Source organism: Phacochoerus africanus, chromosome 2 (genome assembly GCF_016906955.1).
Source record: "Phacochoerus africanus isolate WHEZ1 chromosome 2, ROS_Pafr_v1, whole genome shotgun sequence".
NCBI lineage: Eukaryota > Metazoa > Chordata > Mammalia > Artiodactyla > Suidae > Phacochoerus > Phacochoerus africanus.
Window position 1 is genome coordinate 83208709 of NC_062545.1, and position 17742 is coordinate 83226450.

The 17742-nt window shown below is 41.4% G+C and overlaps 1 protein-coding gene and 1 pseudogene across 5 annotated transcripts in view; both read left to right on the forward strand.

Moving 5' to 3' along the window:
- Positions 1-17742, forward strand: part of UBE3D (ubiquitin protein ligase E3D) — a 152746-nt gene that overhangs the window by 82389 nt on the left and 52615 nt on the right. For all 4 annotated transcript variants that reach the window (XM_047763277.1, XM_047763286.1, XM_047763295.1 and 1 more), the window contains one exon: positions 9554-9692. In XM_047763277.1, coding sequence (XP_047619233.1) covers positions 9554-9692 — 139 coding nt within the window. The remainder of the gene's footprint in view (positions 1-9553; positions 9693-17742) is intronic.
- LOC125121439 (elongation factor 1-gamma-like) lies at positions 15167-17159 on the forward strand (annotated as a pseudogene). Its single transcript, XR_007133465.1, has 2 exons — positions 15167-15202; positions 15690-17159. The product of XR_007133465.1 is annotated as an elongation factor 1-gamma-like (transcript).

Consider the following 17742-nt stretch of genomic DNA (forward strand, 5'->3'; position numbering starts at 1 on the left):
TTATGACATCTTGATAACACTTCACTTTATGAAGTTTCTGGCAGACATGTTCATAGGGTCATTGCTCTTCTTTATTGATAAGATAATGTTGGTCCTACGTTCTCAACAACCTGTGTCTTGCAATACTGCAGGCATTATTACTATTTTTTGGCATGAATTGAAAACTTAATTTTGAGCTTGCTTTTCTGGTATCTTATTTAAAGTAGAACCGCTTCCCCCATGCTTTTTTTTTTTTTTCTCTTTCTTTCTTTCTCTTTTTACGGCTGCACCTGCAGCATATGGGAGTTCCCGGACTGGAGGTCAAATTGGAGCTGCAGCTGCCAGCCTACACCATAGCAACACTGGATTTGAGCTGCATCTTCGACCTATGCTGCAGCTTGCAGCAGCACCAGATCCTTAACCTTAATGAGCAGTGCCAAGGATTGAACCCACATCATCACAGAGACAGCACTCGGTCTTTAACCCGCTGAACCACAACGGGTGTTCCCTCCCCCATGCTTTCGGATACATGAGAGAGAAGTTTATATCTCTGTCTTGATAAGCTTATAGGTCTTATCAACAGAGTTTGAAAGCCATAATTTTTCAGGAATCATGTGCCAAAATCTCTTCTCTCAAGAAAAGATTCAAAAAGAGTTGAAGAAATTTTTTTAACATTTATGATTTAAAAAGCCCAATTTTTTATTTGATTTTTCAAAGAAATACTGTTTATCACTTAATGAACCTTATATTGAAATTTATAAGCAATAGTTGGTATGTGCATTTTTCAGGTTCTATTTTTACGAATCAGTACTTTTTAAATATTTAAATTATGGAGTTAATATGACTCATCATAACATATGTTAGTACATTTAGTTGTTTCAGATTTTTGTTTTGACAGTTTATACAAATTGTTAAAATTTTGATTCCAAATTATGTATCGAATGTATGTTTATAAAGATTCTAGTACTAAGTTGTGGTCATTTTCCTGTTTTGATATTTTGAGAGCTTAAATTAATGGGCTTAACAGGAGTTCCCATCGTGGCTCAGCAGAAACGAATCCTACTAGGAACCATGGGTTTGCGGGTTTGATCCCTGACCTTGCTCAGTGGGTTAAGGATCCGGTGTTGCCAAGAGCTGTGGTATAGGTCACAGACACGGCTTGGATCCTGCGTTGCTGTGGCTGTGGCATAGGCCAGCAGCTGTAGCTCATTAGACCCCTGCCTGGAAACCTCTATATGCTGCAAGTGCAGCCCTATAAAGCCAAAAAAAAAAAAGAAGAAAGAAAGAAAGAAAAGAAAGAAAGAAAATGGGTTTATCATTATTAGAGCTTTGAAATTGAATTTTTTTTTTCTTTTTTGCTTTTTGGGACTGTACCTGCAGCATGTGGAAGTTCCCAGGGTAGGGGTCAAATTGGAGCTGCAGCTACCAACCTATGCCACAGCCATAGCAATGTGAGATCCAAGCCATCTCTGCAACCTATACCACAGCTCACGGCAATGCCAGATCCTTAACCCACTAAGCAGGGTCAGGGATTGAACCTGCATCCTCATGGATCCAAGTTGGATTTGCTCTCACTTAGACACAATGAGAACTCCCTGAAATTGAATTTTAAGAATCTACAGGTATAAACAGTATTATATTTCAACATCATTAGTAAGCTATTTTCTTTTTTAGTTCTTTCTAGGACTGAAGTATCCAAATCAACTATTGAAATATGAGAAACATGAGATTGAAGTTAAATATTTTCAAATTGAGCTCTTTTATTATGCAGTATTATTTTTCCTCTCTATACAGTGTATTGACTCTTTTGATATAAATGTAATTTTTGGTAGAGTTGTTTCATGATCTTTATGTGTTATTTTTGCTTTTGTTGCATTATATAACCTCTATGTTTCCTGGAAGTCTGTATCACCTTTCTGTTTTCTCCTGTTTTTTTCTTAATATTGATTGGTGTTTGATTCATTCTCAATTTCATCATTTTTGTTAGAAGGGATGGAAAATGACTTTTTTCCCCTTTCTCGTTGCCTTGTTAAAAATAGATAGGCCATGCTTGCTTTTCTAGGGAATTTTGTTAAGACAGAAGTTTAGAAATAAGGATAGTGTGTCCTCTTCTTGGATTTGGTCTCTTTGACTAAGATCATCTGGCTGACAGCTCTGGTCTCCTAGGCAAGCTTTTCCTCTCCCAGTACTTTAAAAGTCACAGAAATAGGATCAATTGATGTTTAGTTCATTATTCCATTTGAAGTATCTTGTTGGTTTAGTAGTGGAAGATGACTGATTTAGGTCTAATATGATTTAGATCTGTGATGTCCTTGGAGGAAACACTAGAAATAATCCAGATTCTGGATTATTATAATCCTCTTTCTCATTAACAGAAATCTGTATTGATATTTGAGCTGTTGGATGAATATCTCAAGTATCACCTCTGGCTACATCAACACACGTCCTAATATCACATAATGGAGTTCCCATCATGGCTCAGTGGTTAACAAACCTGACCAGTACCCATGAGCACTCAGGTTTGATCCCTGGCCTCGCTCAGTGGGTTAAGGATCCGGCGTTGCCATGAGCTGTGGTGTAGGTCAAAGAGTCGGCTCGGATCCTGAGTTGCTGTAGCTGTGGCGTAGGCTGGCAGCTGTAGCTCTGATTCAAACCCTAGCCTGAGAGCCTCCATATGCTATGGGTGCGGCCCTAAGAAGACAAAAAGGCAAAAATAAAATAAAATAAATATCACATAATGAATATGGTAATTGTTTTAAGGTAAAATGTCATTTCTTTTGTCCTAAATTAAAAAAAATAAATAAAAGTGAAAACATTAACTGAAGTTTCGGACTTAACCTGTAGTTCTAACTTTCCAAAGCAGCTATTTCATTTTTCATGTTACTTTCTATCTGTCCTCACATATGGATGTTTCATGTGATTAAAGTAATATTTTATACAAGTAAAATTATAAAGAAAATGTATAAATCTTAATATTTAAAAATAATATTAAAATAATAATGGTCAATGGAGTTATACTGGGGGGGGGAATAAAGGACAGAATGAATATTAGGAATTTGAATCATATTAGGTCCAGCCACATTGTCTGATTTCAAAAATCTGGCTGTTCAAATTGTTAAAAAATGACATGTTCTACAATAACTAAAATTTATCCCATTATTTGCCCTTGGGTTCCTCAATTGTTTGGATTTAATTTGTTTAAAAATATCTAGTATGCTTTTGGCTTGTTTATGATAGAGTACAAAAAAAAATGAGACTTAAATGGAAAGGAAGATGTTTGGGTTTCTTCTCCATCACTTACAGACTTTCTTAGGGCAACATTCTTCACCTTTCTGAGCTTCCATGGGGATAAAAATTGTTAAATCTCAGAATACTTTATGATTAGGTTTACGTACCATACAAATATTTGTAATTACAGAGAAACATGAATAACCAACATTGTTTAACTACTTGTCGTTTTTCTTTGTGACTCTGGTTATCATTCATGTAGTGAATGTACTTTTGTATGGATGTAATTTTGGTGGTTTGATCCATTGGATAGGTATCAAGATCTACATTTCTCAAGATCTTATGAGAAAACTTGGCTTGTCACAAGGTCACTTACTGATGAATGGCAGTGTGATGTGTTTTTTTGTTTGTTTTTCTGAGTGTCTTTCTTGATCACACCATAGCCACTTATCAGCATGGTGACAGCTTTAAACAGCATCTAAACATTGCTTTGTCTCTGCCACAGATCACATCAATATAACATTAACTTGTTTCTGATTTTTATTTTTTTGTCTTTTGTCTTTTTAGGGCTGCACCCATGACATATGGAGGTTCCCAGGCTATGGGTCTAATCGGAGCTGTAGCCGCTGGCCTACATCACAGCCACAGCAACATGGGATCCGAGCCACATCTGCGACCTACACCACAGCTCACAGCAACGCGGATCCTTAACCCACCGAGCAAGGCCAGTGATTGAATCTGTATCCTCATGGATGCTAGTCAGATTCATTCCCTCTGAGCCACAACGGGAACTCTCACTTGTTTCTGATTATTAGAAAAAAAAATCTGGAAAATAAGAACGAATTAAAAAGAGAATGTGGAAAACGGGTTATTATAGTCTACTAATGGAAATAACTAACCATTTATATGTATTATGTTGCCTCCAAATTTTTACCATGGAACTCTTTTCATGTATGACATAGAGGTGTTTTCCCATGTCCATCTTACCACCTTTCTTATTCAAGTTTTAGAATATATATATTATAAAGTAACTTAAGAAGGAGAAGATAACTATAGAAAAATGAAGATTCTCTTAACGAGATCTTTCACAAGCTAAAGAGTTAACATACAGAAGAAACAGACATTTCCACTCCATTCCTAAGGTCCCACCTGTGGTTTGCTTGGAGACGGCAAAAGTATCTGTGGCATCCTCAGCAGTCAGTGTGGTATGGTGGGGAAAAAGGCTTTGGTTTCTGGCCAGGCTGAGTGAATCTTGGTCCCTAAAGCTTGGTAGCCATGCGATACTGAACCATCACTTAATTTCTCTGACCTTTAGTTTCAACTTTAAAATGGGGTGAGCATGCCTGCTGCTCAGGACTACTGTGGGATTACAGACAGTGACCGTAAATTAGAGTGCCTGGCCCGCTGACTGGATGTGTTAGGCACAGGTGAGATGGTTAGAGGACACCTAAAGCCTAAGGCTTGTAGAATTTGAGCATTCTGTATGAAGAGCAAGTTATAGCCTTAAGCTAGGCTAACTCCATTCTAGAATGATTTGTTTGTATAATTCACCATTTCTGCTTTCTCTGGCACGTACAAGTACTGCCAAAAGAGGAGTAGAGAATGATGAAAAGTGAAAGTACTTTGAAGATGGTCTCTGATGGGCAGGACCCGCAGCCCCAGCCCAGGTTGCAGTGTCCCCTTCATCTTCAGTTACGCTTTCTGATGGTCTGTGACATAATGAGCCTGGGTTCAGTTTTGGGGATTCACAGACCAGTCCCCAAGGGATATTCACACTCTGGGGCAGTATCAAGTAACACTTGTTGAGGCAAGAAATCCAATTCATAAAAAGCAAATACCTTTTCAAGTCATTTTAAAAAAATTCGGAATGGGAGTTCCCATTGTAGCTCAGCGGTAATGAACCAAACTAGTATCCATGAGGATGCATGTTCAATCCCTGGCCTCACTCAGTGGTTTAAGGATCTGGCATTACCGCAAGCTGCAGTGTAGGTTGCAGTTGTGGCCTGGATCCCACATTGCTGTGGCTGTGGTGTAGGCAGGTAGCTACAGCTCCAATTTGACCCCTAGCCTGGAAACTTCCATATGCCATGCATGTAGCCCTAAAAAGCAAAAAATAAAATAAAAAATTTTTAAAAATCAGAATGAAAAAAGGTTTAGTCAGCCCTATTGTGAATGATAGAGTAGGTGGTATAAATTCTGAAAACTTTTTTTTCTTATTTTTTCCATTATAGCTAGTTACAGTATTCTGTCAATTTTATACTGCACAGCAAAGTAACCCAGTCACACACATATGTATACATTTTTTTCTCACATTATCCTCCATCACGTTTGATCACAAGTGACAAGATATAGTTACCTATGCTGGACAGCAGGATCTCATTGCTTATCCATTCCAAAGGCAAGAGTTTGCATATATCAACCCCAGATTCCCAGTCCATCCCACTCCCTCCCCCTCCCCTTGGCAACCACATGTCTGTACTCCAAGTCCATGATTTTCTTTTCTGTGGGAAGGTTCATTTGTGCTGTATATTAGATTCCAGATATAGGTGAGATCATATGGTATTCGTCTTTCTCTTTTTAACTTACTTCTCTTCGTATGAGGGTCTCTAGTTCCATCCATGTTGCTGCAAATGGCATTATTTTGTTCTTTTTTATAGCTAAGTAGTATTCCATGGTGTATATATATATATATTCCATAGCTTCTTAATCCATTCATCTGTCTTTGGACATTTAGGTTGTTTCCATGTCTTGGCTATTGTGAATAGAGCTGCAGTGAACATACAGGTGCATGTGTCTTTTTCAAGGAAAGTTTTGTCTGGATATATGCCCAAGAGTGGGATTGCTGGGTCACATGGTAGTTCTATGTATAGTTTTCTGAGGATCCTCCATTCTGTTTTCCATAGTGGTTGTACCAATTTACATTCCCACCAACAGTGCAAGAGGGTTCCCTTTCTCCACATTCTCTCCAGCATTTGTTATTCATGGACTTATTAATGATGGCCATCCTGATTGGTGTGAGGTGGTATCTCATGGTAGTTTTGATTTGCATTTCTCTAATAATCAATTATATTGAGCATTATTTCATGTGCTTGTTGGCCATCTGTATGTCTTCTTTGGAGAAATATCTATTCAGGTCTTTTGCCCATTTTTCCATTGGGTTGTTGGCTTTTTGCTGTTGAGTTATATAAGTTGTTTGTACATTTTACAGATTAAGCCCTTATCAGTTGCATCATTTGAAAGTATTTTCTCCCAGTCCGTAGGTTGTCTTTGTGTTTTTTTAATGGTTTCCTTTGCTGTGCAAAAGCTTGTCCGTTTGATTAGGTCCCATTGGTTTATATTTGTTTTTATTTCTGTTACTTTGGGAGACTGACCTGAGAAAACATTTGTAAGATTGATGTCAGAGAATGTTTTGCCTGTGTTCTCTTCTAGGAATTTGATGGTGTCTTGTCTTAGGTTTAAGTCTTTAAGCCATTTTGAGTTTATTTTTGTGCATGGTGTGAGGGTGTGTTCCAGCTTCAGTGATTTACATGCGGCTGTCCAGTTTTCCCAGCACCACGTGCTGAAAAGACTGTCTTTTTCCCATTTTATATTCTTGCCTCTTTTGTTGAAGATTAATTGACCGTAGGCGTCTGGGTTTATTTCTAGATTCTCTATTCTATTCCATATGTCTGTTTTGGAACCAGTACCACACTGTCTTGATGACTGTGGCTTTGTAATATTGGCTGAATTCTGGGACAGTTATGCCTCCTGCTTGGTTTTTGTCTATTGAATGTACAAATATAAGTGAAAAATCAGTATTTCTTTTAGCCAGTAAAAAGTCAGTACCTGGGTGTATATGAGAAAAGCAACATTAATCTAATCTTTATTTCTCCCTAGCTGCAAAGTTAGAGGAATCCACAGGCTGTGTTTGCTCATATCCGACCTAGGATGAGTCAAAGATGTAGACATAACCCACAGAAAGACACAAGGAGGGTGGCTGTAAGTGTGGTAGTAGATTCAAGTGTGGTATTAGGCAAGTAATTAATTCTCATAAGGGGAACAAGTGGATGTCTCCAAGAAATGGTACCTAAGTGGGTCTTTCGAGATGAATAGAAGTTCACCAGGAAGGCGAACAGCCTTTCAGGCCCAGAAGACTCTATCAGCAAGATGCAGAATATGTGGTGTCATGCAGTTCAGGGAATGGAAGGTAGCCATGTGGTTTGCAGGGCCTAAGAAAAGGGGAGGGGAGGGTGAGCTTGAAACCACTGCACCAGTTCCAACATTGAGGTTTGACTTTTACCGTTGACAGTGTTACTTTTACTTCTATGCCAGTGAAATATTTGGAATATATATGTGTGTGTGTGTATAATAAATATAACTAATATGTAATTAGTAAAAGCAGAAATAATAACAGCCGGTCAACATAAAACAATAATTTTTGAAACACAGAAAAATCAGTCAGCTGTACACTAGCTGAAAATAGGACATTTTTTAGGAAGGTGGGCAGTGCCCTTTTCCAGTCCAGCTAGTAGCCAAATGCTTCAAAGAAGAGTTAACTTCTCACCACACATCAGAGATCTATCAGCCTTAGTAACCTGATGCCACACAGCTAACACATCTGTTATGGCTTGGCATATAAATTATTAGTATCTGTTATTCCCTCAACCACTAATCTTCCCTAAACTTCTAGATATCATAACTGATTTGGTTAAAGGTACTTTCTTTAGCAGAGAGAGATTTATAGAAAGGTAAATACATTTTTTTTTTCAGCTGCATGCTGCACCCACAGCACATGGAATTTCCTGGGCCAGGGATCAAATCTGAGCCACAGCTGCAACCTACATAGCCACAACACCACATCCTTAACCTGGTACACCACAGTGGGAACTCCTAAATATGTTTTGTTTGTTTGTTTGTTTATTTTGTCTTTTTAGAGCTACACCCATGGCATATGGAGGTTCCCAGGCTAGGGGTTGAATCAGCTGTAGCTACCTGCCTACACCACAGCCACAGCAATGTGGGATCCAAGCCGCGTCTGTGACCCACACCTCAGCTCATGGCAATGCTGGATCCTTAACTCACTGAGTGGGGCCAGGGATTGAGCCTGTTTCCTCATGGATACTAGTTGGGTTCATTCACCACTGAGTCACAACAGGAACTCCATAAATATGTATTTTTAAGAGAAACATAATATATCTTTAAAATACACATATACTTCTTTTTAGAAGTTGGGTAGCGATAAGAGACACTTTAATGGGGCACAGCCAGGAAATATTCAAGTAAATAGAGTTGATAGCATAAGCCTTGTGCTATTCTTTTGTACTTTTTTGAAATAAATTTTATTGGAGCATAGTTGACTTAACTTGTGCTTTTCTTAGTACCTTATTTTCTTATAATGCCTTACTGATTTTTCCTTTACTTTAAGCACTAGATAGGAAGTCAGTAGTCCAGAGCCAGCCGTGTCGTTTTATAAACACCCACCTCATCTCAGACCAGTCCCTCTACTTCTCCATCCTTCTGTGTCCTCATCTCCCCAGGGAAAGAATTTTCAAGTGGATCCCACAGGGTGTAGCAGGCCCCGTTCCATGGGCCATTCTGGAAGGTTCTGCAGGGAATTTTCCCGCCATCCTACCTACTTCCAGTCGAGCAGCTTTCCTCTTGTTTGTATTGTGAATTGGGGTTTTTTACAAGATTTTGTGATAAAAAGATTCTATCACTTTTTGAAAGCTGGAGAAAAATGGTTCCCATATCTGGAGGGTGGGATAACAGCAGTTCCATTTCAGAGCTGCCTGAAGGGTTGAACAAGTTATTCTGTGTAAAACAGGGCACAGAATGTAGGAGGCCTTTGCTTTGTCAACTATTAACCTTACCCCACCCACTTCAAATAGGTTCCTCACAAATAAGACTACATTTCATACTTCTAAACTTTGAGTATAAGATGTTTACCTGAAAAAAAAAAAAATCCATCCGTTTTCTATCAAAAATACTGTAAAAATATCTTGTACATTTCCTTGGTGAATTTTTTTTTTTTCTCTCTCTCTTTTTCGGCCGCACCCAAGGTATATGGAAGTTCCTGGGCCAAGGTTTGAATCCAAGCTGGAACTTCGACCTGTGCTGCAGCTGCAGCAACACTGGATCCTTAACCCACTGCCCCAGGCCAGGGATGGAACCCTCCCCCCACAGAGACAACACCAGATCATTAACCCATGTGCCACAGAGGGAACTCCCTCTCTGAATTCTTCGTAGAAGCATTTTATTTTTTTGTTGTTGTTCATTGCTCCTTGTCTTCCACAACTGAAAGTTTTCTCTTTGTGTCAGCTTTTGGAAATACTTCTGACCGCATGTCTCATATATCCGTGCATTTCAGGCTTGCCAGCTCATGGGAAAGTGACATCAGCGTGCATGCCCTCACCCTGCCCTCTGCGACCTGCCTGGAGCTGCTGTTGGTATTATTAAGGAGTAGCGCCACTCTGCCTGCGTCCCTTCGCCATGTGAATTCTTTCCAGGTAAGGAATGGCTCCTTTATAAGCAGGGTGTGATTTTTCAGCCTAACTCATGGTTATTTTTTAAGGATGCGGTCTTTCTCAGGAGATAGCCCACGGAAACCCATATATTTACCTGATGATGATAACTATGATGATAGTAAGCACCCACCTGTGTCGCCTTGTCTATCTCTTTTTAAGTAAATAGACAGGCCGAGGCTGAAAATTGATTAGGTGTTTCTCTAGTAGCAGCAGAATCCACATCTCTCTAACCCCAGGGTTTGTTCTCTTAATATCCATCTCTCCTGCCCCTGAGAGAAAAGGCAAGAACCTTTGACAAAGACTCTTGTGAATGCCACTTCCCACTTCCCAGCTTTGCCCGAGGACAAGGATTTTCAGCCATTGTGAATGTCTTTGCTACTTTGAGTTTGCAGTCAAGTTGCCGAATGGATGTTTAACAAGGGTCTGTCCTCCCCACTTTCCCTCTCTCCGTGGTCCCTCCCTTCTCTGGGTATCTGTCCATGCTCCTGGTAAGGGATGTGCTCAGAACAGAACAAGGGTTTCTGTTGTGACTCAGTGGTAACGAACCCGACCAGTTATCATTGAGGATGTGGGTTTGATCCTGACCAGTATCACTGAGGATGTGGGTTTGATCCCTGGCGTCGCTCACTGGATGAAGGATCTGGCGTCACCATGAACTGTGGTGTAGGTCACAGACGCGGCTCAGATCCTGCATTGCTGTGGCTGTGGTGTATAGGCCAGCAGTTGCAGCTCCGATTCGACCCCTAGCCTGGGAACTTCCATATGCCACCACGCAGCCCTAATAAAGCAAAAAAGAAAAAGAAAAAACCTTAAGAGAACAGCATTAGGAATTCCCTGGTGGTGCAGCTGGTCAAGGATCCAGTGTTGTCTCTGCTGTGGTGAGGGTTACTGCTGTGGCAAGGGCTCAATCCCTGGCCTGGGAACTTCCACATGCTGTGGATGTGGCCAAAAAAGGAAAGCAAGCAAACAAAAACAGAACAGCATCTGTGGACTCACAGCAAGAAGGACCAGCGCCCCCTCCCCAGCAGCTAATTGTCCCTGAGGTGGTATTTGAGAACTCAGATGTTTACTGGCCAATTCATTTGTGACCCTGTCACCAATGAATGCCATCAAACATATCTGTGATTCATGGCATTGGAAAATATTACAAGCCCCCTGAGGCTGGTGAGAAGGCCACACACATTGCTGAGAAATTAGTGAATGTAGGTTGTTTCTGCTTCTGAAAGGTTGCTGACGTGTCCTCTGATAACTTTGGAGTCTGCAGATACTGCTCTGTTGTAAAACAAGACGTGGATTTTCCTATGAGTTACAGCTCAGGAATGTCGTAAAAATAAAAACAAAACAAAAGACAAACAAAACTGCTCCACGATCATTTGCACCCATATTCTCCTGGCAATCCGTTGCCTTGATTGTCTCTGGGATTTTTCTTCCTGGTACACACTTCAGACTTCAGCTGGGGGGACCTGTTTGTGTTTATTATCACTCGATTATCAACTTCAAGGTCCTGGATTCAGGGACCATAGAGAACACCTTCTCCTTTTGTAGGAGAGGAGACTGAGATCCAGAGGGATGCAGTCCGTTGTCCAGGGATCAGCCAGCATGTTAGAGACAAGGCTGCACTTTGCCAGGGTAGCTGCTTCTGCTGCCCAAATGCGATACTCGCTGAAGTCCCAGGAGGCGGAAGGGGTGTGAGTGGCCCTATCTACCTTGGAATGTTTGCAATGCCCTTTATTTTGTAGAAATTTATAATTACTTATTTGGATACTGCCCTAAGTCAGAACCGATTTATTTATCTACTTATTTTTCTTGCATTAGCTGTGTCTATTTATTTTTTTTGGTAATTGTATTGAAATATAGTTGATTTACAATGTTGTGTTAATTTCTGCTGTACAAAGCAATTCAGTTATCCATTATATATATCCATTCTTTTTCAGATTCTAAACTCTGTACATCAATCCATATTTCTCCTAAGTTTTGCTCTTTGGATTGGAAATTGAATAACACAAATGTTTGAACATGCCCACATACTTTTATAGGAGATACAAAAAGCATAACAATGGATATCTTTGGGCACTGAGGCTGGAGGACAGTTATTTCTTTCTTATTTATTTATTTATTTATTTATTTATTTATTTTTGTCTTTTTAGGGCCGTACCCACAGTTCCCAGGCTAGGGGTCGAATCCGAGCTCTAGCTGCCGGCCTACACTGCAGCTGTAGCAACTCGGGATCTGAGCCACTTCTGCAACCTATACCACAGCTCACAGCATTGTTGGATCCTTAACCCACTGAGTGAGGCCAGGGCTTGAACCCATGTCCTCAGGGATACTAGTCAGATTCATTTTCGCTGAGCGCTAAGCCCCAACGGGAACTCCAGAAGACAATTATTTCTTACTTCTATTTTTATTTTTTTAATTTTATTGGAGTATCGTTAACTTACAGTGTTGTATTAGTTTCACGTGTATAGCAAAGTGAAGCAGTTACACATATACATAAAGCCATTCTGTTTCCATATAGGTTATTACAGAATATTGAGTAGAGTTCCCTGTGCTATACAGTAGGTCCTTGTCAGTTATCTATATATGGTTGTGTGTATATGTTAATCCCACCCTCCTAAAGTGTCCCCCCCGACAATTCCCCTTTTGTTAACTATAAGTTTGATTTTGAAATCTGTGCATTTGTTTCTGTTTTATAAAGTTCTTTTGTATTATTTTTTATTAGTGTCCACATATAAGTGATATCATGTGATATTTAGAAGACAATTATTTTTTCTTTCCCTCCCTCACATGTTGTTTGAAGTTTTTATGTGACGGGTGAATGGGGAGCATGAGAGATGCCTTTGACGTGGAGGATTTGGAGGGTTTTACAGTGTATGGGGGAGATAGACCAACCATCCACATGTGATAGAAATTGAGCATCCTTTTATTACAAAGCAGCCTCTGGCAAGTCTTAAAAATATTAAAGGTAGAAGAGTAATCTAGATGGGTGTGGGGGATTTAGAGGAGACTAGACTGTATTTCTTCTCAGCAGAGAGAGAAAATTCAGCTCCCTTCCAGGATCTCACCTCAAGCTCACATACACTCGCTTGCTGCCCTTGGTGCCATCAGCGTCCGCTCCTGGCGCCTCTCATCACGGGAGCTCTCGGCACCATCAGGATGTTACTTACTGACTCTCCCTCTCTGTTAGTGACTGTACTTCATCTGGTCTCAGTCCCTTTGCTGAATACGCTTGTCAGGAGCCCATGCACTTTCCCAGTTTCCAAGGTACAGAGAGACTTGGCTCAAGTTCACAAACAGTGTCTGCCAAATAGCTTTCATCCCTGACACTCCCCCTGGAAAGATGCATTCTTACCAGAGACACACCAGCAGCTGACACCCCCACACAGGTCTTCATTCCAGGATAAAGGATCAGTAAATGGGATTGGGGGGGGGTGTCGGAAATAGAAGGAGATGCCCTGCTTTTTCATCTCTGCAGCGCCTTCGTCATCATTTATTACAATGGCAAGCATCGGGCCTGCTGATATTGCCCGTGTTGGGGATTTATTTTTTCAATTGGAAACTCACTTCAGTTTTTTGTTTTGTTTTGTTTTGTTTTAAAGGGCTGGGCTGGCAAGCACTATAAAATAGTAGAATGACACTTGTTAAAAATATCATCTTTATATTTCCAGTTCTCTAGCTTTCCAGGCCTAGGCAGTCACTAAAGCACCGCAACTTTTTCTGTAAAAATATTGTTTTAGGTGCCTGAAGATTCAGATGGCATTTCTGTTGGAGCTATCATCATGGTCACATCCCCAAAGGAAGGGTTTATCTTATTAATTACAGCTATTAATGTATATAAAATGCTACCTTTGTAAACTGCAACATAACATTTCTCTCAGGCTAAGAGGGCTGTCTTTGGGTGCTTTTGTTACAATTTCCACTTAGGCTGAGTTACAGTACTGAATACCCCTGGTGTGGTTATGAGCAAATGGAGGACTCAGTATTACTCAGCACGTTCTACAGTTGTTGTAGCTTCAAGAAGGGCAGACTTAGCACACCACTCCCTGCTTTTACAGTTCTTCCCTGACTTCCTAATGCTATGAGAACAAAATCTAAGCTCCTTCTCCAGACCATCACAGCCAGGCCACATCTGCCCCTGCCTTCCTTCCTGGCCTTATCTCCTGCTCTCTCCCACTCCCTCACACTGTTCCAGCCTCCCTGGCCTTAATGCCTGCTTCCCCTGCTGGTCCTGGCCATAGGGCCTGTGCATCAGCTATTCTCTCTACTTCCTGAACACTCTGGTCCAGAGCCTTGCGCTGTTGGGGCCTCTTGTCTTTCAGGTCTCAGCTCAGGTGCCCTCTCCCCCAAGAGGCCTAACCTGACCCCCTCCCTCCATCACCATTATTTTACAATCTCATGCAGTCTTGTTTGTCTCCAAAGGAGTAGTTCTGCAGGTTTAGCAAAAAATGGCAAAAGGTGACATTGCTTCCTTTAGTGACTAGATGGTTCTCCTGGTCAGGCCACCTTGGTCAAAACAGTACAGCAGGAAGATGAAGTGGGTCCACACTGGCACACAGGCCCTGGCCTGAGCATGGCTTTCCCAGTCTGCCCCTGTGTCTGCATTTCAGTTGGTCTCATCTACTCTAAACATGGCCTGGCTAGGTGGTAACATGGTAACATGGCAAAGGCTAATGGATGGAGCCATCTGGCCAAACTCAATCTTTCTCCTAACTGCTGGCTTGACTCCCACTGAGAATTCCCAAGAGGAATCTACCTTGGAAATGTATACTCAGCCAAGAGATCAGGAATGTTCCATCGCCTTAAGTCCTGAGCTCGGGAAACCCCTTTGTTCATCCCCACATCTTAGCTCATTAACTCCAGCTCCGCCCAGCTGCTCCAGGCCCATCTGTGTGGCTGGCATTTTCCAGGGCAGAGGGCCCCCGAATTGAAGCTCCTCTTTTTCCCCAGGTATATTGCTGTATTCTACACTAATTGTAAATGTTTTCATAGACATTATCCTTTTTAAAATCCTTATAAGGACCCCTATTATAAAGGGGCAGAAGATAAGCAATGTAGGCAAGTCATGTAACTACCAAAATGCAGGGCTTTGTTTCAGACCTGGGGCTTCAGCTCTGGGTCTATTATGTATTCCATCTCATGGCCGTTCCATCAAAGAAAATGCCAAATGGTCCTCTTTAACTGTCCTGGGTCTTGTAGGTCTTATTGTTACCATATGGCAGCAACAGCATCTCTTTTATTAATATCATCCTTTAGAGAACCACAACCTTCAGCCATGGGAGCAGTAGGAGTAATGTTCCCAAGCCTTATGGATCCTGGCAACTTATAAGCTAAACTTCATGAGATGATGGTTTTATGTACACACTGTGGGTTGCATGATGCAGTGAAAATACGTAGAAGAGAAGAAGCAAAAGCACTTTCTAGAGTTTATCTCTTACCACTTGATATTTCCTCAGCTCTACATGGATTTGAAATCATACACTGTTCAGCAGAAAAAGGTGAAGCTGATAGAGCACCTTGAATAAAGGTCTCATTTGCTATTCTGGAGAGAAAGACATTTTCGGTTATGATGTCATTTATATGTAATTTGATTTTAATGTTAAGAAACCCACTGATACTTCTACGTTGCCATTTCCATGATGTAAAAACCATCATGGTTGACCCTTGAATAATATGGGTTTGAACCACATGATTCCACTTATATATAGATATCGTCAACAGTATATATACTACAGTACTGCACTGTGGTCTGTGGTTGGTCGAATGGGCTGATGGAGAGGTACTGCGGACATAGAGGCCCGGTTATAAGTTATACACAGACTAATCCCCACATTGCTCAAGGGTCAACTCTATTCAACTTTTCAATTGTTCAGAAATTAATAATTTTACAAATAATTCTTCCTTCAAGCTACTCTTCTACTACTTGTTAGTATCTGTGTCAAAAGAGAAGGAGTTCCCTTGTGGTACAGTGGGTTAAGGATCCAGCACTGTCACTGCAGCAGCTTGGATCACTTGTGCATTCCGTCCTGGCCTGGGAACTTCTGCCTGCTATGGGTGCAGCCAAAAAAGAAAGAGAAAAGGAAGAGTTTTCTTTGCAGAATCACTGTGGTGGCTAGGACCCTGTACACATATCCTGAAAACTGCAGGTCCTTCAAAGCCCTCATTGCCGCTCAGTACAGTGGGGCTCAGGTCCATGTACTCTCCGAACCATCCCACTTACATTTTGGCCAAACCAACCACACCCCCGAATTGCTCCGTAAATTTCCTGCCGGTAAGGTTCCAGCATTTGAGGGTGATGATGGATTCTGTGTGTTCGAGAGCAATCCCATTGCCTGCTGTGTGAGCAACAAGGAGCTGTGGGAAAGTACTCCCAAGGCAGCAGCCCAGGTTGTGCAGTGGGTGAGCTTTGCCACTAGCAACATCGTGCCCCCGGGCCAGTACCTGGGTGTTCCCACCTTGGGCATCATGCACTACAACAAGCAGGCCACAGAGAATGCAAAGGATGAGGTGAGGTGAGTTCTGGGGCTGCTGGATGCTCACTTGACGACAGGGACTTTTCTGGTGGGCGAATGTGTGACACTGGCCAACATCACAGTTGTCTGCACCCTATCGTGGCTCTACAAACAGGTCCTGGAGTTTTCTTTCCACCAGGCCTTCTGCAATACCAACCGCTGGTTCCTCACCTGCGTTAACCAGCCCTAGTTCCGGGCTGTCTTGGAGGAGGTGAAGCTCTGTGAGAAGATGGCCCAATTTGATGCTAAAAAGTTTGCAGAGAATCAGCCTAAAAAGGACACCCCATGGAAAGAGAAAGGTTTGGGAGGAGAAAAGCAGAAACCCCAGGCTGAGCAGAAAGAGGAGAAAAAGGCAATTGCTCCCACTCCTGAGGAGGAGATGGACGAGTGTGAGCAGCAGCTGGCTTCTGAGCCCAAGGCCAAGGATCCCTTTGCCCACCTGTGCAAGAGCACCTTTGTGTTGGACAAATTTAAGCGCAAGTACTGCAATGAGGACATACTCTCTGTGACACTGCTGTACTCCTGGGAGCACTTTGATAAGGATGGCTGGTCCTTGTGATACTCCAGGTACTGCTTCTCTGAAGAGCTCAACCAGACCTTCATGAGCTGCAACCTTATCACTAGAATGTTCCAGCAATTGGACAAGCTGAGGAAGAATGTTTTTGCCACTGTCATTCTCTTTGGAACCAACAACAGCAGCTCCATTTCTGGAGTCTGGGTCTTCCAAGGCCAGGAGCTTGCCTTTCCGCTGAGTCCAGATTGGCAGGTGGACTATGAGTCATACACATGGTGGAAACTGGATCCTGGCAGCGAGAAGACCCAGACGCTGGTTCAAGAATACTTTTCCTGGGAGGGGGCCTGCCAGCATGTGCATGAAGCCTTCAATCAGGGTAAGATCTTCACGAGAACATCTCTTGCCATCACCTAGCTGCCTGCACCTGCCCTTCAGGAAGAATGGGGGTCATTAAAGGAAACTGAACATTGCAAAAAAAAAAAAAAGAGAGAGAGAGAGAGAAAGGAAGAAAACAAATTAACACATACAAATTTGGTTTAGTCATTTGGACAACAGTTGGCATCTTAAGTGAAAGGCTTTGATTGTAATGGAAGTTTGAAGTTGTGGTTTAAACTTCAAAACTTTTTTTTTTTAGCTATATGCAATCTGTAGAGGCTCCAAGAAATTGGTCCTCAGAGGCCTGGGAACTTTACAGATGAGTAACAACAGAGAAGAGAAAGTTTAATCTCTACACCACTTTTTTTCCTATCTACTTTTAGACATCACACCATATAAATTTCTTGGTCTATCGTATATCATGTTCATGCCTAGGTAAATTGTAGCCATTATTGTCTTTTTTTTTTTTTTTTTTTTTTTTTGCTGCATGCGGAAGTTCCCAGGCTAAGGATCAAAGCTGAGCCACCATTATTATCTTTTAAGGTAATGTTTTATAAAATGATTATAAAAAGATAGTCACTTGACGGTAAAAGGTTGGAAAATTTAGGAAAACATAAGGAGAATTAAAATCACTGAG